The sequence below is a fragment of the Dermacentor variabilis genome, chromosome 1 (assembly GCF_050947875.1).
Source record: "Dermacentor variabilis isolate Ectoservices chromosome 1, ASM5094787v1, whole genome shotgun sequence".
NCBI lineage: Eukaryota > Metazoa > Arthropoda > Arachnida > Ixodida > Ixodidae > Dermacentor > Dermacentor variabilis.
This window is the reverse complement of record NC_134568.1, coordinates 105627975-105650721: the sequence shown is the minus strand read 5'-3', so window position 1 is coordinate 105650721 and position 22747 is coordinate 105627975. Positions and strand designations below refer to the sequence as shown.

The following is a 22747-nucleotide window of genomic DNA, read 5'->3' as shown; positions in this document are numbered from 1 at the left end:
TGCGGGCGTCTCATCGTCTAACAGCAGTCAAAGCAGGAATTCCCGCAGCACAACCCCAGGAAGCGGAAACGCTGGAACTGGATTTGATGTGAGGGGAAAAGCGGCGAACAACAAAGGTTGTCGCTACTTAAGAAAGCGGCGGTGGCGCGTGGATGGACGGGCTCTAGATAAATTAATGGAAACGAAAGTGGACGAAAAAACAACTTGCCGCAGGTGGGGAACGATCCCACAACCTTTGCATTTCGCATGCGATGCTCTACCAATTGAGCTACCGCGGCGCCATTTCCCCATCCACTTTCTTGGGTATTTATGTTTCCTAGGAGAACCCTGGGAGTGTTGCCCTATGCCCTATGCAAAAGTTGTGGGATCGTTCTCCATCTGCTGTTGTTTTTTCATCCACTTTCATTTCTATTAATTTATTGTTTCTTTATTTCATTTATTAAGCACAAGTAATTCCCCCTATGTTGTCCTTGGTGTCAGTATTTGTTGGCTTCTTATGATATGACTAATGGTCATGTAGTCAGTTTCGTAATCAATGCGTATGAGCATAGTTTACATGCTTATGACATGGAAAATGTGACATAGATGTTGCCCTTGTGATGAAACCATATGCAAGAGATAAGCTCCAGTGTGTACCGCTAGTACTTAATTTTCATTTGAACTACGATTAGTGCCGCTATTAGTTGGACGGATTTGCAACACAAAGAAGTGAACTTCCATATTAGGAAAACAGTCTCCCAGTTTAATTGTTGCTGAATATGGAAGACGTTAGGCAAGAACTGCTCTGTACCATATGCACTTACTGTGCCGCCTGTGAGGGCACCATTGAAAGCTTCCTGTTGGTGTATTTCAGAATCATGGATTGGAGAAGGACTGTAGCTATTCAGCCATTGCACCAAGTAGTGCAGACATACCAGGGTCATGGTCCGCTTGTGTGCGTGAGAGAAAATTATTTCTGTGGTGACAGTGTCCAGAAAGAAAAGGCACTGTATAACAGTGGGCATATATTTAAGGTTCGTTACAGCGCAACACAAGACAAGGACAAAAGAAGGTATAAAACGACGACACGCCGCTGACTCTCAACTGATATTTTATTGAAGATAGCTCTAACATATATATAGGTGCCAGTTGATAACCATGACATGCACGAGACACAGAGATGCATTGAGGCAACTGTGACAAACTGACGCGTAATCAAAATTGACATAGGTAACGCAGTTCCTTGTTATGAAGAGTGATAGACGGTTCGCTGATACATGCTTTGTCCCTAATCTTTATACTGTAAGACTTGGCAATTTCCCTTGTCAGTTGGCTCGCGTGTTTAAAAATGACACTAGTTATCTTAAATTCGGGGTGACAACCGCACGACTTGCAATGCTCCCGGAGATGAAGTGGCACAACCTCTTGAAGAGATAGCTCATGCTCCCTAAGTCGAACATTCACACATCACTTCGTTTGTCCCATGTACCAGAGTCCTTCCATGTTTTTTCTGGTCACGAAACTGCCGCCTCAGTTTCATATAGCGCCAGCGCCCGCCGCTAGAGGCGCAACCGTGCATGAGAGGGCATGCGAACGCCGCTGCCGCTGTGGTTGTGTGTGGGGCAGCCTCGGTATTCTAGCTTTCTCAACTTCCTCAACCATCGCTTTAGTTTCACGTAACTATTTTTAACATTGAATATAATTAAATTACTGCCTTAGCGTGTCTTCTGCGATGATATGAGCGCACGGGACGAAAAAAAAAAGCCACTCATAACATGGAGCTTGCGGCGGTCTCAGACCGAAAAAAAAGAAAGATCTGGAATTTTAAGAGCCAGAACCGCTATACGATTATGAGGCACGCCGTAGTGGGCGACTCAGGATTAGTTTTGATCACCTGGGATCCTTTAAAATGCGCCTAAATTTAAATAAATGGGTGTTTTGCATTTCGCCCCCGTCGAAGTGCGTCCGCTGTACACGGCCGGGCGGTCTCGGTCCAGATTTCTTCATCATCGCCGTTCGCCTCAACGCTTCGGTGGGCTCTGCTTTTTAATATTTGCCTTAAATTAAACACCGCGCATATTCTCCGTTGCGCATAGCGCCAGATTGTTCGCCGAGCACAGCTGTTCAGTTTCTGTTAAACTGTGGCAGAGAAGGACTCCGTGGGCAGTATCTTATAACGAGATCAAAAGAATGAAATTGCTATTGCAAAGGGCTGCTACCTTAGAATACTTCATGACAAAGAAAAGCGAACTGAGCTGCTCCATGCGCTTAAGATTTCTTGCAAAGCGATGCCATTTCTGAATAAGATAATGCAAGACGAACTTCGCTACTAAATGTCTTCGGTGCGGCTTTTAACAACGGATTAAGGCGAGCCTGAAGTGTTAGGTTCAGTTGAAACTAGCTGTAATTAGGCAATTGCCTTAGCAAGCAGTCGTTTAGAAGCGTTGGTAAGCCCAGCACTTATTCACGCTGCTCGTGGTTTCGACGCAGAAACGACGAGACTAGGTATTTTGGTTCTTAATTCGCAACTATTTACAATGTGTTAAAATGTTGCAATCACCGGTCCTGATATTCTTATCATGGTCGAAAAATGAAAAAAGAACTTTATAATTCGATTAAGAAAAGAAATAAAACGTGTTGGTGCAAAAACAAAATACAAGCACGATCATTTATTTGTCATGTAAAACAAGCGGAGCGAAATACAGATAGTACAGAGGCGTCCGGTCATAAATGGTCCACCATTCACAATGCAAGAAGTTTGTTAAAAGCATCTTTGAAACGGCGTTAGTCTTCAGCGTCGGCTTCTCACGCTCCAGGGACACGTCGTCGCCGTTGATGTTGAAATTGTACGCAGTGACGATGTCCGAGGCGTCAAAGTGTTTCGCGCACACACGTGTATACTTCGATTCGAAATTAAAGCCGCCACTTTCCTGCCGCGGTATGGCCCGCTTCCATTTCTCGCGCTGCTCCTTGTTATTAGGTAAACAGAACAACGACACCTTTTCGGTCGTGTCCTTGTAGCCGGAACGGCACCCAGGCACGCAACACGTGTTCGGCATCGTTGTCCCACCCCGCCACTTCAACCAAACAGCCCAGCACTCGAAAAATAGCGCAGCACATGCACATAACGCACCCGATCACTCAGCTTGCCTCGCACTGCGCGCGCGTTTCGGTACGCGAACGATGCCCTCTGTGGCACAGTGGCGCCGCATCGCGGCACCTTTGGGCAGCATATGAACCTCTCCCATAGCGTGACGGCGGAGTTTCGTGACCAGAAAAACATGGAAGGACTCTGCATGTACTCTCTGGCACAATATAATGGAATGCCATACACAACCTGCTTAGCACAAGTGATGTACCTGTTCACATCTTTGACAGTGTATTTTTTCTGCACTTGCTTATCCTTCAGCAAATTATCAATTACCGGGCATATGCGACCTATCTTATGTATCGCAGAAAAACGAGCATCAATGCTGTACCTTGAACCAACGTTCTTAAGCCCATGCGCTAAGTTGTGTACGTATAGTACTACTGCGTTTTTTTCTTTTTTCTTCTAATTTAGTTTTAATACCTTGGTCATTTATGCTCTTGACGCCGTGAACCATACTTTCACTCACAGATGAAATAATTGCTTCAGAGTAACCAGCGTCCAGTAAACGATTTACCTGATCAGAAAAAGCAGCCTTCGACATATGAAAACACGACTTCTTTAATGCAGCATTTAGGAGAGTCGTCACTATAGCCCGCTTCACTACTTTAGAATGACCGGATTTATAGTTCAAAAAGGGCTTAACCGACCTGGGATCATATTTCCAGCACACATGATTTTTACCAAAGATTAACCTCAGGTCTAGAAACTGCAGTTGATGGTCCTTAGGGACTTCGATAGTAAAATCAAAGCCCATGCCGCACTGCCTGAATAATGTTAAAATTTCATCAACACCCTCGGCATGAATGTCACTGGTAAAAAATATAACGAAATCATCAACATAGCGAAAAACACTATTGGAAAGCTTAGCAAGGTGGCCTGTAGTTGCCTATCAATATTGCTACACGCGTGTGATATTTGATTGTTTGAACGAGGTGCGTGTGCGCCATCACTCGAGAAAAGAGGAGGAAGAATGAACTGGGCTCGCGCTGTGAATCTAACCGGTCAGCGCTGCAACCACTGTTGTAAATATAACCAGCAAATAGTTGCTCGTGTTAGTGACTCGTCCTTTGTGTAACGTTGTTGTGGAGGTGGAACGTTTCCTGTCCTCGCCCCGGAGCTCCGAAGCGGCCGCACCATCGTCTTCTCAGCCATGGCTTCCGATGGACCCACCCTGTCGCCACCTACACCTGTGGCGCCAACCACAACGTACATTACGGTTCCTAGTCTCCGTGATCCTGGGACATTCTTCGCCCAAAATGACGTTGACGTGGACAACTGGCTCAGCGTGTATGAGCGTGTTAGCCAAAGCCACCACTGGGACCCTACCATCATGCTTGCCAATGTAATATTTTATCTGGACGGGACACCGCATGTCTGGTTTTGCACCCATGAAATTGAGCTCTCCAGCTGGGAAATTTTCAAGGAGCAGCTTCGCGACCTATTTGGCAACCAGTCAGGTCGCCAACAAGCTGCACGAAAAGAGCTTGCCACCTGTGTCCAGTCGTTGACTGAATTGGATGTCTCCTACATACAGGAAGTGCTCGCGCTTTGCCGGACAGTCGACGAGCACATGACTGAGGTTGACAAGATGGGCCATATCCTAAAAGGCATCGCGGACGACACCTTCAATGCGCTCGTCTATAACGACATTTCTACCATCGACGCCGTCGTCAAAAGCCACCGCGTCGTCCCACAGTTTTCCCGGCTCCCAAACACCCCTGCCACGTCCTTTTGCTCTGCTTTTACCGCCACACTACCATTTCAAGAGCATCGCACGTGAAATGCGAAGATTGTGGGTTCGGTTCCCACCTTCGGCAAGTGGTTTTTTCATCCACTTTAATTTTCATTAATTTATCGTTTATTTATTTCATTTATTAAGCACAAGTAATTTCCCCTATGTTGTCTTTGGTGTCAGTGTTTGTTGGCCTCTTATGATATGACTAATAAAAATCGGGACCCTCGGTTAACCCCCTTCTCGTTCATTTCAAGAGAACGTCACACGTATCGTTCGCCGTGAGATGAAGCGGCGAGTCTGGCCCCCCTTCATCCACGACCCCCTGACAATACCTTTGACCAAGCGGCCCCCACTATTTCTGTTATTCAAGCAGTTGTGTGGCAAGAAATTGCAAACCTTGGCATCCCTACCGCCTCCTCTGTCTCCCGACCTGATTCGGCACCCATTCCCATGTCCACAACCTATAATGACCAGTATTTCACTCCCAGACCACGCAATCCTGCTGAACGGCGAACCCTAGATGACAAACTGATCTGCTTCCGCTGCCACCGCGTTGGTCATGTATCCTGCCACTGCGGCACCACCACAATGCCGCCGTACTGGATCTCATTCCCTGCTCCTCACTCATACGGCGACGCTCACCGTTATTCACCTCGCCGTCTGTACCCTATTTCTGATGCCCCTGACAGCCGCTCCTCTGTGCGATTACTGGCGCCTCAACGCCATCGCTCCCCGTCACCCCAACCTCGCCGCTTTTCCTCGCCAAACCGACGGACGGAAAACTAGGCCATGCAGCTCTTGGAGGTAGCGCTGCATCACTTTCATCCTTTCTAAATCCTCCATTGACGCTCCTCACCAACACGAACCCAATTGAAGTAGACCTAGATGGTGTTCCGTTGATGGCATTAATTGATACTGGAGCCCAAGTGTCCATAATGAACGCTAACCTATGTCGCCACCTCAAAAAAGTTCTTACGCCTGCCATCACTCGAGCCATACGCGTCGCCAATGGCGCCACTGTTGCTGTCAGGGGTATGTGCACTACTCGCATAGGAATTGCTGGCTGCCAGGTTCCAGTCCTGTTCACCGTGCTGACCAGTTGCCCTCATGACCTAATCTTCAGGCTCGACTTTCTGACGACGCATTCTGGCTTCATCGACTGTTCCACCGGTATGCCGTGAGCTTCCTCTTCTTTCAGACGTTCGCCCCGAACAACCGAACACTTTCTGCACTACAGTGTTTGTTCACTTACCTCCAAAAGCCCTAACCTTCATCGAATTGGCCTCAACGCCAACCGTGCCTGATGGCGACTATGTCGTCGCACCTATTCATGATGTCCTCCTGGCGCACGACATCGCTTTACCACACTCCGTCGTAACCCTTGCTGCTAATCGGATGTGTCTCCCCGCTATCAATTTTGGCTTGACGAAGCAAGTGTTACCTGAAGGCATAGCGGCGGCCACGCTCCGGTCAGTGACAGGTGACCACATCACTGCTTCTGTAGGTGACGCGTCTCCAGATCCTCCTTATTACCCGCAGGATGCCTTGAACCTCGACGGCCCATTACGTCCCATGGTTGCTCCGGACCTCACACCTGACCAAGCAGCCACCCTATATCGCCTTTTGCTTTCCTACCGCAACATATTTGACACTGACAATCAAGCACTTTGTCAGACGTCCCTTGTTAAGCATCGGATAAACACTGGTGATGCTGTTCCCATTCACCGCCGACCATATTCGCGTTTCCACGGCAGAGCGGCAAGTTATTCTACAGGAAGTAAACAAGATGCTCGCCAGAGGCATTGTTGAGCCCTTGTCGAGTCCTTGGGCGTCGCCGGACGTGCTCGTCAAAAAGAAAGATGGCACGTGGTGTTTCTACATTGATTACTGCCACCTAAACTGAATTACTAAAAAGGACTTTTACCCTTTACCACGAATCGACGACGCTCTTGATTGTCTTCACAGTGCCAAATACTTTTCGTCCATCGACCTTCGATCTGGTTATTCGCAGATTTCCGTCAATGAGCAAGACTAAGAAAAGACCGCTTTCGTCACTCTAGATGGCCTCTACCAATTCAGGGTAATGCCGTTCAGTTTATGCAATGCCCCCGCCACGTTCAAACGGATGATCGACTCTCTGCTCCAAGGTTTCAAATGGTCAACTAGCCTTTGTTACCTTGACGAGGTCCTTGTGTTTTCTCCTACATTTGAGACGCACCTTGAGTGTGTCGCAGCTATCCTTGACGTCTTCTGCAAGGCTGGGCTCCAATTAAACTCATCCAAGTACCACTTCGGGTGCCGACAGATTACAGTGCTAGGCCATCTCGTCGATGCTTCCGGAGTACAACCCGACCCGGAGAAGGTTCGAGCAGTAATGGCTTTTCCTGTACCTCAGTCTGTCAAAGACATACAGAGTTTTGTGGGGCTCTATTCTTATTTCCGACGGTTCGTGAAAGATTTCGCAGCAATCGTTCGACCATTCACTGAACTTCTGAAGAAAGACGTGCCTTTTACGTGGGGTTCCCCTCAGGCTGCCGAATTTCCACGCCTCATCATGATTCTCACCAATGCACCGGTCTTGGCCCACTTTGACCCGTCCGAACCGATGCTAGTGGTTATGGGATCAACGCCATCTTATCGCGACGCCAACATGGACATGACCGCGTTATTGCCTACGCTAGCTGGCTCCTGACACCTGCAGAGCTTAACTATTCGATTACCGAGCGTGAATGTCTTGCTCTCATCTGGGCTGTTTCAAATGTCCGCCCATATGTATATGACCAGCCCTTCTTAGTAATCACAGACCATCATGCGCTCTGTTGGCTTTCATCGCTCGAGGATCCTACTGGCCGGCTTGGTCGTTGGGCCCTCCGACTACAAGAATATCCCTACACAGTGACTTACAAGTCGGGACGCCAACACCAGGAGGCAGAGTGCCTCTCTCGCTACCCAGTCGAAGCCGCGACCTCTACGTCTGATACTGACACTGACGCCTGTGTTCTGTTTTTCCACTGCTCCATGTCGCCGACGAGCAGCGCCGGGTCCCGTCCTTGCGTATCATCATTGACCGCCTGGAATCGTCACTTGCCGACAGTTCCCTTCGCTTATTCACACTTCAAGATGGCGTACTCTACCGCCACAACGTTCACCCCGACGGCCCTGCATTACTCCTTGTGATTCCTTAACACCTTTGCTCGGCTGTTCTCCACGAATTTCATGACTTCCCCACTGCCGGTCACCTGAGTGTGTCACGTACCTACGACCAGATCCGCCGACGCTTTTGGCCAGGGCATGCTCGCTCCGTTAGAAGATACGTAGCTGCATGTGAGAAATGCCAGCGACGCAAGACACCATCGACGCTCCCTGCTGGGTACCTTCAACGACTTGACATTCCCACGGAACTATTATTTTGGGTTGGTTTGGACTTACTTGGCCCTTTTCCTCTTTCTACCTCTGGGAACAGGTGGATTGCTGTGGCCACGGATTACGTCACGCGCTACGCCATCACCCGAGCCCTTCCTACAAGCTGTGCCAAAGATGCCGCCGATTTTCTTCTACGCGATGTGATTTTATTACATGGAGCTCCGCGACTTCTCACAGACCGTGGCCGGACATTCCTATCAAAAGTTATTGCAGACATCCTGCAGTCCTGTGCCACAGGGCACAAGCTATCCACGTCATATCATCCACAAACAAATGGCCTCTTGGAGCGTCTCAATCGCACTCTCACAGACATGCTCACGAAATATGTGTCTTCAGACCACACTGACTGGGACCTCGCTCTACCGTTTGTCACATTTGCTTATAATTCCTCATGCCACGACACAGCCGGTTATTCCACATTTTTTCTTCTATTTGGCCGAGAACCAGCACTGCCCTCGGCACAACCCTCCCTGTTCACGCGGCACCAACCAGTGAATATGCACTTGACGCCATTGCCCGCTGTGCCCACGCAAGAGAAATTGTCCGTGACCACCTTCTGAGATCCCAAGAGCATCAAAGGTGTTTGTATGACCAGCGACACCGAGACGTGCACTTCCTGCCTGGTTCTTTGGTGCTTCTATGGTCTCCATCGCATCAGGTCGGTCTGTCAGGAAAACTGCTGTCTCGTTACACAGGCCCATACCTAGTGCTTCATGCTGTGACTCCCGTAACCTACGAGATTGCTCCTGACGCTCCATCTGCTTCCCAGTCCAGTGATATCGTGCACATTACACGACTGAAGCAGTATCACCCTCCCAGTGATGACATTTAGACGGTCCTGGACATCGCTTCTGCCGCCGGAGGATTATGCTACACGCGTGTGGTATTTGATTGTCTGAACGAGGCGTGTGGGCGCCATCACTCGAGAAAAGAGGAGGAAGAACGAACTGGGCTCGTGCTGTGAATCTAACTGGTCAGTGCTGCAACCGCTGTTGTAAATATAACCTGTAAATAGTTGCTCGTCTTACTGACTCGTCCTTCGCGTAACAATATAACCTAGAAAAATGTCACTAATGATAGGAGCTACGCACGAGCCAATGCATACCCCCGATTTTTGTATGTACAGACCCCCTTTCCATGAAGCAAAGGTAGATCTCAAGTAAAAGGAAAGAAGTTCAAGAAAGGCCTCTACTGAGATACCGCTACTATTGATGAAGGCTTCTTCATCATTGTCATGCACACGTTTTATACCTTCTTTTGTCCTTGGCTTGTGTTGTGCTGTAACGAACCTTAATATGAATTAGTCAAAATGTCCTAATTTTTTTGCAGAGTTCCAGTAATTGTAGACATTATTTGGCTAGATATCGGCACTTTTCAGTCTACAAAGAGCTAAATAAGCTACAGAGTGATGATTTTTATGAAAAATTTAGTACAGAAGAAAAGTTGCTGCAAAGGTGATTATAATTTGCCATTTTGTGTGACATAACTCAAGAAATATAGCAGTTACATGAAAACTATGTTGTATTTGAAATCTGCATAGGAAACTGCGTAATTGGCTGAATTTGCGTGCCTCTAGCACAAATAATAAAAAGAGAACTTGTTTCGAGGAACATATCCGCTTAATTGCTATTTCAGAGGCATGAGTACAGGTTGAAGTTTCTATTTTTGTATCACATGTTCATCATCATCATCATCATCATCATCATCATCATCATCATCATCATCATCATCATCATCATCAGCCTGGTTACGCCCACTGCAGGGCAAAGGCCTCTCCCATACTTCTCCAACAACCCCGGTCATGTACTAATCACATGTTCAGCACATTCTAAAGACCAAGGTATTTGTGTTGGCGACCAATTACTAAGAGAATCGGAGGCATATTTATGATTGCTGACTCCAAGACGCACACTTTTTCTTGGGTTCTCTGGTGGTCCCTTGGTCCTCCTTCCATTACATGGGTGTTTCTTACAAGTGATTTATGTTGCATATAACATTGTCCCTGCTAGTCCCTCTGCTCCATTGTCAGCATCAAGTGACATTGTTGATGTGGCCAGGTCCAAGCCTTACCACACTCGTTTGACCAATGATGCATAGAAGATGTACCAGGATGGTGCTTCTATCTTTGAGAGTCGTGATACAGAACAGCACCAGATGGAGTATGCCTCAGCATGGCTGCAGTGAAGCTAAGGAAGACAAGCTCATTCCAGTTGCTAGTTGATTACATCTTGGTTGCCCTAACACTAGCATTGTAAATATACCTTGTAAATCGTTTTCTGCTGGTGTTGCACGTAACATTCTTTTGCGTAAGAAATAGAAAAGCAATTTTATGTCGAGGGAATGGGCATTTCGGCACTAAAGCTCGCGATAATTACTGAGCAATGTGATGTCTTGAAGAACTGTGCTTCGATAATTCTTGTAGAAGGGTGCTTAAGCATCAGCACATACTCCTTCTGATCTGATCCCCAAAAACCCAGTTAACCAAATGTAGCAGTGGTGTTGCAATGGGGGGGCAATACCACCACCCCCTCCCAAGCTTGCTGGAGGAGGCATAGATTTTCCTCGTAGGCCATTGTCTCCTGTAGAACTTGTATGACTATGAAATGAAAGCTATTTGGAACAATGCATTGACGAAGTTAAGGACGCTGAGCAATGAGTGGGAGTGGGCTATTCCTTCATTTTTGGTAAAATGCTCTTGAAAGGCTGTATTTGAAATGTTTGGCAACACTTTAGCTAGCTAGGAGCTAACTTGAGCTGGTGAAAGTGCCCTAAGACACTAATGGGGTTTGTACTTCCAGGAAGTTAAGTCCCCATTTTGGGACACCCATGTGCAAACCTATGCCAACAGTGTTTTCTTTGTAAAGTGTTGTGCATGTCTTTTGTGTAATATTGTAACCACTCTAATTGAGTTTTGAACTATCGGAAATGATGCATTAATGTTCTTTCTTCATACAGCAAATAAGTGACAGCCTGCTAAGCCAGACCCTGGATGATGCTGGACTGTTGGAGAACCTTCCATTGGTACGTCGTTGCTTGCCCATGAATGGGGCAGTGGCTATGATGGGCCTTTGAGTGCCATAGTGGTGATTCCATTGTCAATTCTGCAGCTCCATTTACTGAGCTAGGATGACTACAGGACCTTTCATGCAGGGTACCCTCTGACGAGAGATACCACATCACATTGTCTGGTGCACTTATTAGGAGCTGCATGCATGGACAGTCTGTCAGGACATTTGGATCCCCCTGATTTTGTTATCACTGCAGCTGGCAGATGTGAAAATTGCTATGTCATCGCATTTCAACACAAAATTGTTAGGGATCCTAAGGGTGATGTAGGGCCTCCTTGCAACAAGGCATCTGCTTTCTTTTGGATTAGTAAACCGTCATCATTAAGATGTTTAGTAAGGATAGCGAGCTGGGCTAGTCGATTCTGGTTGGCTGGCATTGTACTAGCACAACACAAGGAAGAACTGACAGTGAGAAGGGAACCATGCAGGCCTAAATGCTAGGGCCTCAACTGCTGTTTTTACTTCACGTCAGTTACTCAGTCTAAGTACTTCGATCTCTAGCTCTTGCATACTTCTTACATTTTCTCGCGCACAACCTCTTTCCCTTTTGTAAAGCAAAATCAGTAGTTGTGGTCAGACATTAGGAATTACGTGATAATCACCGATTAACTGTTTAAAAATTCACAGACTAACTTCACACAGATTCGAGTATTCGAATCAAATCGAATTTATTGCTGGTTGTGCGAGAGCAAACACGATTCTTAGCATTTGTTTCTATATAATCCAAGAATACTGGAGCGATCTTGTGCCGATTTCGTGCCACTTGCCAAATTTCACTTGTGAAGCACGCTTAGCCACTAAACGTCCAAACATTGCAGGAAAGCCCGCCTCTCATTAGCAAGGGGCACGGTTTTGCGGACAGCGAGGGTGCACTTTTTTTTTTTTTTTGCAACGCCACTCTCAATTCTGAGCTTATTGCTTGACAGTAAGTGCGATAAGTTACGACTGGCACAGCGTTAAATTCCTCCGAGTCAATTTCCTCCGAGTTTATGGGCATTTGATGCTGTGTAATAAGTCATGGGCTGGCCAGGACAGCTAGTGGGAATTACTAAATTTTCCAAGCTAGCATGAGCCAAATACACAATGTTTTAGTATAGCGGCTTACTAGTCTAGTTTTTTAACATTGACAATGCAATTTCAGTGTTCCAACATAACAAATTAATTGAACTTGATAAATGCATGTGCATGTGCAGTCGATATTCATTTAGATATTCGAAACTAAGTATCCTTATTTGATTCGTATTTGAAAATTTTGATATTCACACACCCCTAGTTACAAGCATACACACATATAAAAAAAATTGTAATTTTTATTTATTTTGTTATATCTATTAAGTAAATGGTGTGGTGGCTTACATACTTTTCTTTTGTTATGATTGTCTTTTGCTTTGATGCATTCTTTGTTTTTTATGATGTCTTAGGAGCCTGTGGCCAACGTTCTGAACATCAGCAATGTTACGAATGACCGTAATGTGTGTCTTGAGTGGGCTGAACAAGTGGACATTTCCAAGCCCATGTTGGATTTCCATGAAAAAGTGGCTGACCCTGCCTTCAGTGTATGCTACAACTGTTTTCCTATGATTTTTTGTCAATTTCGTGGGCAGTAACTTGTGCGTAATTTTTTCTCCATGTGACAGCCTTTTCTGAAGGTATCTGATTAGTCAGTTTGCCTGTGGCACCTCCTCTATAACAGCTTGCAAAATTTAACAGCAGCCACTGGCAAGTAAATATAGGCAGAGCACCAAAAGCATCCGCTTAGTTCTAACCAGTACTGTCTACCGCACTAGTTCAACATTGTTAACTGTTTTGTAAATTACCAAATTTTCTTAGTCATTGTGCATGTGCTATGAATTGCACATTCTGTGTGCGGGCTCGCCCAGATTTGTTGGGGTGCTAGGGGTGCACTGCTTGTATTGAAGTGCCGCTGAGTACCCCCGCTGCTGTGATACTCAAGGTGGCACAGCAGCATTGAAACTCACATCATTGAACCTTAAACCCAGTCATTCGCTGGATTTATGTATTGCCAATGCAGGATTGTCATTAAGGCAGCATGAGGATGTTATCTATGTTCACTGTGAAACAAAAATAGCTTCTCAGGAATGTGTAAATAGCTTAAACAGTTACTTTTGTGTTAGTTAATTGCCAGCTGCAATAATTAATCAACAAATAGTTGTGACAGGGGTATGCAATAATTGCCCCATTATCTACCTCCTTTCATGCTTCTAGTTCATGCATGCAGAATTCGGATGGTAGCATGATGGTCAGTGTTTGAACAGGATTTGTTGTATGCTACGCTGCTGTTGCCTTCATGCACGGATAAAATATTTGTCTGGAATCTCATTTGAATGCCTTCAGTGTTGTGAGACTTTGAAGTTAAGATTACTGGAAACCTGGGCTTGTTGGTCGAACATTATGAAAATAAAACAGCACAAAAGCAACAATGGGGACCAAAGAAAGATGACACCATGGTGCTGGTGGCGTCATCTTTTTTTGGTCCTCGTTGTTGCTTGTGTGCTGTTTTATTTTGAAGTTAAGCACCAGAAGAACGCTCTATTGAGTTTCAACTTCAAAAGCTTACAACTCGTATTCTAGGTAAGGCAGGGCAACAAAGTTAGTCTTACGGCATTCCTTAAATCATACAGAAGCCATTCATACCCTATTTAGTGAAATCTGAAGAACATGTATTTTGCAAATCTTTGCAGAAAATAATTAAAGGAAGCTTGCATGAAATTAGAATTGAAGCACATAAATAAAAATGGACCTTACATTCGAAATAAGCACATGAATTACATATATCTACAAGTTTTTAGTGCCATACCTTGAAGAAATGTTTTAAAGAATGCTTTAAAAAAAAGATTTAAAAAATGTTTGGTGTAAGACCCACATCTGCCGATGGGAAACTGAAATGAAATCGAGCTGGTGGGAGACACTGAAATATGATGCCATCAGAGCAAAACATGACGCTCACTTTGCATCGCCTGCAGCAGGGAACAGTGGTGTGTTTGGGTTATTGCCTATTTAAAGTGTGCAGTAGGCTTCTAACACTATGCCATACAGGCTTTGAAACAAGATAGGGTTGGTGGTGAGAAGATTTGCTAGTACTGGAAGAGGGAACTGAGCGTGTGCTGGCATTTTCACATGACACGGGTGGGCAAGCACTGTGGGGAGGCTGCTATGCTGGGTGTCTACTGCTCTCAACTGCGCATACCTCGCGCCTTTTCTTGTTCACATGGGATCTAGTGTCGAGAAAACAGATCATATGATCGCAGTTTTGCGATGTAGTGAATTTTGATGCTGAAAGACCATGCTTTCCGGTAACATATAAACCGATAAAAAAGAAACATACTTATATTGGGTCATTTTTTGTGTTCTCAATCGTGAATGTTGGTGCCATGAAATCGTACGAAGCGGAATCGTATCAATGAGATTATGCTGTATTACAGAAATAGAGACTTCGGGCACTGCACAGTAGCTCACTAGAATTCTTGGGTGTAGTTCACATATGTAATATTGTAAACATAGCAACTGCAAGCAAAATTGCTGCCATTTGAGTTCTCCCATGCCCTCACTTTTGTTAATAAAAGCAATTTTCTAGCTTTCCAGGGCTTCTTGGCCACCAAGGTTTATAACAAAGAGATTTTTGTCAACTAGTATTCATGACGTAACTTTCAACCACTGGGTCTGTGTCTGGAGCAGCAAAGCTCTCGGCAAAAGAATGTGGTTGAAAAGGCATAGTCATGAAGACGCTGAAATTTACTGGCTGCATTTTACGGTGTGTTTTCTGAATGTTGCACTGAAGCTTGGCGAGCCAATAGAAATTCTGTATTGGCAAGCATGTGAGGTGCTATATTACCACAGTAACAGCATAGCAATAGTACTGACAAAGAAAGACATACACCAACCAAATAAAACTTTTGAAAAACAAGACGTTTTGCTTGTTTTTAAGAAGTCTTATTTGGTCGGTATACGTCTTTCTTTGTCATATTTCATCCCGACCAGGTGGCTTTCTGTCGAACTCTTGATTACAGTGATAGTATTGGTGGTCAAGGCACATACTGTGCAATGGAAGGGCAGTTCGTTGTTAGCCAAAGCAATGCAGGACCAGCAATGACTGGCTGGCAATTACCACATGGCCTACTATTTGCCAAGTTCATTTGTGGACTTACATGGCAGAACAGAGTGTGCTCATACACATTCAGAAAGCTCTCAACTTGATGCATGCAGCAACACCTGAATTGCTAGCAGTGCACAGTTAAGGCTGCATGCAATTGTCTGTACTTACTGGCATCTGTACTTGACAGCACAAGATGCACGTAATTCTGCACACTGTGAAAATACTATTACTGGTGTCATGCACTGCTTTCGTGAAATTTAAAGCAAGTAATCACACTGAAACTAAAAACTGACCGAAAGTCTATTCTTGAGATTTTCATTGATCCAGTTACTATAAAATGCTATCAAATGAATTTTTGCTTAGGGAAATCAGTTTTTGTGATCACTTGATTATTTCAACATTGTCACTGTTCTCACTTTGTAAAAAAGAAAAGAAGAGAAAAAGAAAGGAAATCCCCCAATACTCTAATTATTAAAACAGAAAACTAGACACAAATATGGTGTGCTGTTACTTGTTAAAAATGTTCCCCTGCCCCCATTAACATTTATACCACTTATTGCCATGCACTTACCTTGTAAGATGGCTCATTTGCCTCATGCCTCAGCTCAGTCATCACATAGTGGGCATCACATAGCTAACATTTTAAGATGAATCAGCTCTCTGACTGGTACTCCAGCATTGTAAAAATCACATTGTTTTTTATTAACCTTTATCTTGGCATTTAAACAACTATGAACTGAAACCACATTTTATGTATTAACCCTTCCAGGGTCAATTTTTTTCACCTTATGCAACTGCCCAGGGTTGTTTCTTTTATTGCATATTTAAGTTCTTTAGAGAGACCTATTTTTAAAAAAATTTACCATAATTTTTCTAGGGGGACCGTAAAGTGAGAAAAAAATATTTTGCTTTGGTATATATGTACTGTTTATTTGTGAATAACAACAATAAAAAAAGGAAATACACTTATAAAAATTAAAAATTTTATGCATTGTTATACACATAGTTCAAAGCTTAGAAAATGCGAACACGAGAATATTTCACAAGTCTCATATGTTCCTGCTCTTATACTGATATTTACGTCCATAGTGTAATCGAACTGCATAGGCACGGAGCAAGAAACATTTAGGAGTGGAAACTCCGCTGTTTGCGGCGACCAGAAAAAGTCACATGCCCGCGGAGCTGTTATCGTGCTGGCGGTGCCTGGCGGCCTGGAAAGAAATCGCCGCTGAGAGCGCACTGGAGCCGCCTGCCCGGGCGCTGCATTTTTTTTCTCGCTGCGGCTTCTACGACGCGCCGCATGGCGCCGCCACTGTATATGGCCCCGCCGGCACATACAACAATTGTGACCTTACCTGGTTGCCCGCGCTCGCTCGTGCTGACGGGAGTTTCACCTCCGAAATGTCTTACTCCGTGTGCATAGGTGAGCGCACTCAAGAAAACTGTGTGGTTGTGTGCCCGTCAAAAAGCAAAATGTGTGACAAACATCTGCTAATCATCATCTTATCGCCAACCAGAGGCAATTAGTTTTTGAGTCTCAAAAAAAAAAAAAAAAAAGAAAGGAAAGGAAACTTATGCACGGTGGCATCCTTCGTATGCGCCCCCCTGTGAGCAAAAATGAGCGAGTAACAGACGGTCGCCATTTGAGCGATTTAGTAACGAGATAGCCATCAGTTTTATGAGCGCAAGAAGTCGAAACCGCCCGCGGATCAAAACCCAAACTAACCACTGCCTGCCCCAGCGAGCGCCAATGCACTAGGGGTAGTATGTAGACGCGTCGGAGCAGAAAAACTGGCTCTAAAACAAACCATGTAACGAAAACTGAGAGAGTGAGGTGCCAGAAATAAATTCCGTGTATTCCCACATAGTGGCAGCACATGCCAGGAAAGAAAAAAAATTAGGAACTTGGCTCGCTTTTTAAATGTACAGACGGCAATGTAAATATATGGCATTGACCATTTTTTACTTGTTCGCGGCGCCGTCTATTTACGTCATTGACCCTGAAAGGGTTAAGCTTGCAAAATTAGTTGACCCTTTGAGGGTCGATTTTTTTTGCCAGATGCGACCGCCCAGGGTCGATTTTTTTTATTGCAGATTCCAATAATTATTAGGGAGTTATTTCGAAAAAAAATTACCGTAATTTTTCTAGGGTGACCGTAAAGTGAGAAAAAAATATTTTGTGTAGGTATATATGTACTCTTCATTCATGAATAACAACAATAAAAAAGGAAATAAACCTTTAAAAATTGAAAATTGTATCCATTATTATACTTCAAGGCTTTGAAAATGCGCACAGTAGAATATTTTGCAAGATCCAAAAGTTTCTGCTCTTACACTAATATGTACATCCATAGCGTAATCCAACTTCGTAGGTGTGCGCACTCGAGACAACTGTGCGATTGTGCGCCCATCAAAAAATCAAAACGTGCAACAAACTTCCGCTAATCTTCATTTTATCACCAACCAGAGGCAATTAGGTTTCGCGAGTCTTAAAAAAAAAAAAAAAGAAAACACGGAAATGCGTGCACGGCGGCATCGTTCATATGTGCACCCCTGTGAGCACTAAACGATCGAGAAACAAGCGGTCACCCTTTGAGCAACTAGTAACGAGATAGCCATCAGTTTCGCTAGCGCAAGAAGCCGAAACCGCCTGCGGAACAAAACCCAAGCCGCCGCCAGCCTGTGCGTGCGCCAATGCGCGAGCGGTAGTATATAGACGCGCAGGAGCAAACTAGCCCTAAAACAAACCATGCAACGAAAAGTGAGATAGGGAGGTGTGGAAAAAAATTCCCTGTATTCCCACATAGTGGCAGCACATGACAGAAAAGAAGAAGTTTGGAAATTGGTGCGCTTTTTAAATGTACAGATGGCGTCGTAAATATACGGCATCGACCATTTTGGAGTTCGTTCGCGGCGCCGTATATTTACGTCATTGACCCTCAAAGGGTTAAAGATGTGTTCTTGGATTTGCAGCTGGGTTGAGCTTGAATATCCCCGCAGGGGCATCTGTCAGCAGGTGTTTGGTGTGTGTTGCGACATCACGTACCCGAGCACATGGAGGTTGGACCACCATGCGTGTAACTGTGCATGGCTTAGCTGTGTCCCAGGAAAAGGGGATCCTGGGGGTTGAGCCGATGCTGGGTGTTTGGAACGTTATGGCCCCTTGGCAGAGGCGACACGCCCCTTTGGCCTCAACTTCACGTAGGTAGCACCCCCAGACTGACCGATCTGGGAAAAATCGGTAGTTGCCTTTTCTATACACCTCAATAATTTTTGTCTTTCTCTCTCACTTTCTATTTTTCTTGTCCTCTCTTTATCTCCTTTTACTTACAATTTTCCACACAGCAAAGGTTAACCTTGTGTAGGTAGCCAACCTTGGCTATTCCATATTTGGTTATAGTAGTGGCATACAGCTGGCATTTGCAGGACCTGTCCTTTCCAAGTCCTGCAGGGTCCCCTCATTGAGCTCCATAGTGGTTAGCTGGCTTTGCTTCCAAAAAAATTCACCTACACTTATGGCAAGTTGTTTCCCCACACTCCCTGATCGCCCTCAGAAACGAGGATGCACCGAAGAAGTCTTCTGGTTTTTTGGCCGAAAAATTGACAATTTTCCACAATTTCATCTGATACATTCTATGAAAACAGAAAAGGCTGCGAGAATGATCTCGCCTTTTCTGGTTGCGAAATCGCTGACTTAAGCTTTTGGCCCAGGTTATAAAGTCTCCAAGTTGGCAAGCGATGATCTTCTGGAACCCCGTGATAAAAAGCAACACGGAAAGCTACCGTATTTTGTGTCTTTCAGGGACATTCCAGTGAGTGTGACCCCACAACGTACCATGAACACCATCTGTGGTATCATTTCCAATGATGATTTGGTAGAGCTAACCGAGATTGAACTGTTGAAGTGACCAAACTGTCATCAATGTCAAACAAATTAAAATGAGGCGGGATGGAAAAGAGATTCAGACTAAGCATCTAATTCTGAAATTCAGCTCAAGCATGCTACCCGAGATTATCGAGACAGGCTACTTAAAGATCCGGGTCAGGCTGTATATCCCCAACCCCCTCCAATGCTTTAAATGCTAGAGGTTCGACCACAGTTCACAGAACTGCCAAGGCCGGCTGACTTGCTCCAAATGTAGTTCACTGAACATCCAGCTGAATCATGCAGGAACGTTCCTCACTGTCGAAACTGTGATGGTGAGCACGCCACCTACTCACGGTCCTGCCCATCCTGGATAAAGGAAAAAGAAATTGTAACAATCGAAGGGAAGGGAAAGATATTGTTCAAGAAGGCACGAAGGCAGCTATTGTACCTGCCAAAGAACAGTTTTGCCAAAGTGACACATCAGGGGGCAGTGCCACAACGGTTCCCAGCAGCTGTTTGGCCCACACACAGTGAGCCAGATGTGATGCTATCCACCCCCTTGGCGGCAGCAGCCAATGCTGCTCCACTGTCCCAGAAGAAGGGGCCATCAACCTCTGGGCTGGTGGCCTTAAGGGTCTCATCTCCTGAGATGAGGCCTTCACACCAAACACACCGCTCGCAAGAGCGCGTGCCCAGTGCCTCGCAAGAGGCGATGGACGTAACACCCAGTCAGATTGCACTGTCTGTGCCTAAGGAGTGACGCAATTCTACCGAGCACTCTAAAAAAGAAAATGCTCATGTGGTGGTGTCCGGAAAGGGCCCCGTGAGCTAATTTCTGTTTCTTAAACACACAGCTCAAACATCATTGCTAATACAGAGGCACAAATTTTACAATGGAACGTCAGATGACTTTTCCACAACGATGACAGTATCAGAGAACTCCTACACTCATTTAACCCAAATGTGCTGTGTGCTCAAAAAAACACATTTAAAACCCATGCAAACAAACTTTCTCTGGCAATATCCCATTTTCCGCAAAGATTGTGATGATACGAACGCTCCGTCCGGGGGTCCGTAGCAATAGTCGTTGACAAGTCTGTAGCTTGTCTGCATTTAGCTCTTCAGACGCCCCTCAAAGCAGTATCGGTACGAGCAATTCTGTTCAATAAATTGGTGACTGTCTGCTTTATTTACATTCCACTGGATTATCACCTCAGCAAGACAGAATTCTATGGCCTCAATAATCAGCTCCCTGAGCCTTACATTGTCGCTGGCGACTTTAATGCCTACAACTGCCTGTGGGGAAACTCCTAGTGTGACCGAAGGGGCCAACTAATAGAAAACTTTCTGTTGAGTTCTGGTGCTTGCCGGTTCAAAAGAAAGAGCCAATTTACTACAACGTCCATTGTGATTCCTATTCTTTGTTAGATTTAACGATTGGCTAAGCAGCTCTTTTTGGCTACTTGGAGTGAAGTGTCATTAAAGATCCTTTTGGAAGGGACTGCTTTCCTGTCACGTTAAGCTTGTTAAAGCAAGAAGATTGTGCTCGGCATTCCTCTAGATGGAAACTTGCATCGGCTGATTGAGAGTTTTTTAAAAAGTTATCATACTTAACACGAGATTTTATCAGTGATTTTAGCATAGACTACACCTATTTCACTTCTTTTAATATAGGCACAGCAGAGAAATGCATTCTTCAAAGAAAGGGTACCTCATCCAAAAGACAAGTTCCCTGCTGGAATAATGATTGCAAGCAGGCACAAAAGAAACAAACTAAAGTAGGGAGCATATTGCACTGATTTTCATCTGTGGAAAATCTTGTTGAGTTTAGACACGTCAAGTCACACGGAAGGCGGACACGAAGGCAGGTAAAGAGGGCAAGCTGGGAAAACTTTCTTTCAGGCATAAACTCTGCAGAAGGCGAAAGTGTAGAATGGTTTAAAAAGGCTTAATGAGTAGCAAGCCCAGCCATTACTCTTGGTTGGTTGATGACCAAGGAAATACATTGTAATACCAGGCTGATGCTCTTGCCGAACACTTCGAGCGTGTATCCAGTTTTGTTCATTATTCCGAGGCATTCCTAGAAACAAATAAAAAGCACAATGCAATGCAATGCAACCGACCGCAAATGTAGCCACAGCGAACCTTATAACTTCTCTTTTACCATTTTGTAACTGCTTGCCTTAGCTCTGCACCCGGACCTGACAAAATCATGTACAGCATGATTAAGCAGCATAAATGATGCTCATATTATGCCACTTGCACTTTACAATGCTACATAGGCTGCGGTGTACCTTTCATTTAGGTGGAAAGAAGCCATTGTCATTTGGTTTTAAAACGGGAAAGACTCCTCCTCTGTGACAAGTTATCAGCCGATTGCACTCACGGGTTGGCTTTTTAGATTATTTGAAAAAATTATTAATCATTGTCTTCTGTATTTTCTGGAATTAAATAGACGGCTTGATCCTCATCAATATGGTTTCAGAGAAAGCCGGTGTACAACCGACCATCTCGTGCTCATTGAAACAAACTTTCATGATGCATACATGCACAAGCAATCCAGATTTGTATTTCTCAATATGGAAAAGGCGTACGACACAACATGGCGTTATGGAATCCTGCGTGACCTGTCAGCAAGAGGCATCTGCGGGAACATGCTAAACGTTATAGAAAGTTGCTTGCACAACTGTACTTCCTGGGTCAAAATAGGTAATGCACTGTCCCATCCATTCATACAGGAAACTGGGGTATCTCAAGGAGGCATGCTCAGCTGTGCACTCTTTATAGTTACAATGAATTCACCCCAAACATCATTGCCTTTCGCCATATTTTATTCTGTGTACGTTGAAAATGTTCAGATAGGTTAGAAATCCTATAAGCTTGCAGTGTGCGTGCGACAGGTTCAAGTAGCCCTGAACAAAGTGTCTAAATGGGCCATTCAAAATGGGTTTAAAATAAATCTAAATAAAAGCTCGTGTGTTCTATTCACACAAAAGAGAGGGATCATAGCAGATCCTGGAATAGAACTACACAGACAACACATACCAGTGGACACGGAAAGCACATTTTTAGGCACTGTTCTAGGCTCTAAACTAACTTTCATTCCCCACATAAAGTATCTAAATGGTAAATGTTTAAAAGCAGTAAACATACTAAACATTTTGTCGCACACCACATGAGGCAGTGACGGGAAGTGTTTATTAGACTTATACAAAAGCCTCATTCGTTCACGCATAGAATATGGTGCCATACATAGCTTATCAGTCCACTGCACCCAGTGCTCTAAAGATGCTGGATCGTGTCCACCATTTAGGCATCCACCTTGAGACTGGAGCCTTAAGGACAAACCCTGTGCAAAGTCTTTATTTAGAGTCAAATGAGTGGTCCCTCTATCTTGAAGGTCTTACTC

At 44.8% G+C, this 22747-nt stretch overlaps 1 protein-coding gene across 10 annotated transcripts in view; it reads left to right on the top strand.

Moving 5' to 3' along the window:
• Window positions 1-22747, top strand: part of tst (superkiller complex helicase subunit twister) — a 132212-nt gene that overhangs the window by 25165 nt on the left and 84300 nt on the right. For all 10 annotated transcript variants that reach the window (XM_075692247.1, XM_075692238.1, XM_075692231.1 and 7 more), the window contains 2 exons: window positions 11244-11309; window positions 12778-12912. In XM_075692247.1, coding sequence (XP_075548362.1) covers window positions 11244-11309; window positions 12778-12912 — 201 coding nt within the window. The remainder of the gene's footprint in view (window positions 1-11243; window positions 11310-12777; window positions 12913-22747) is intronic.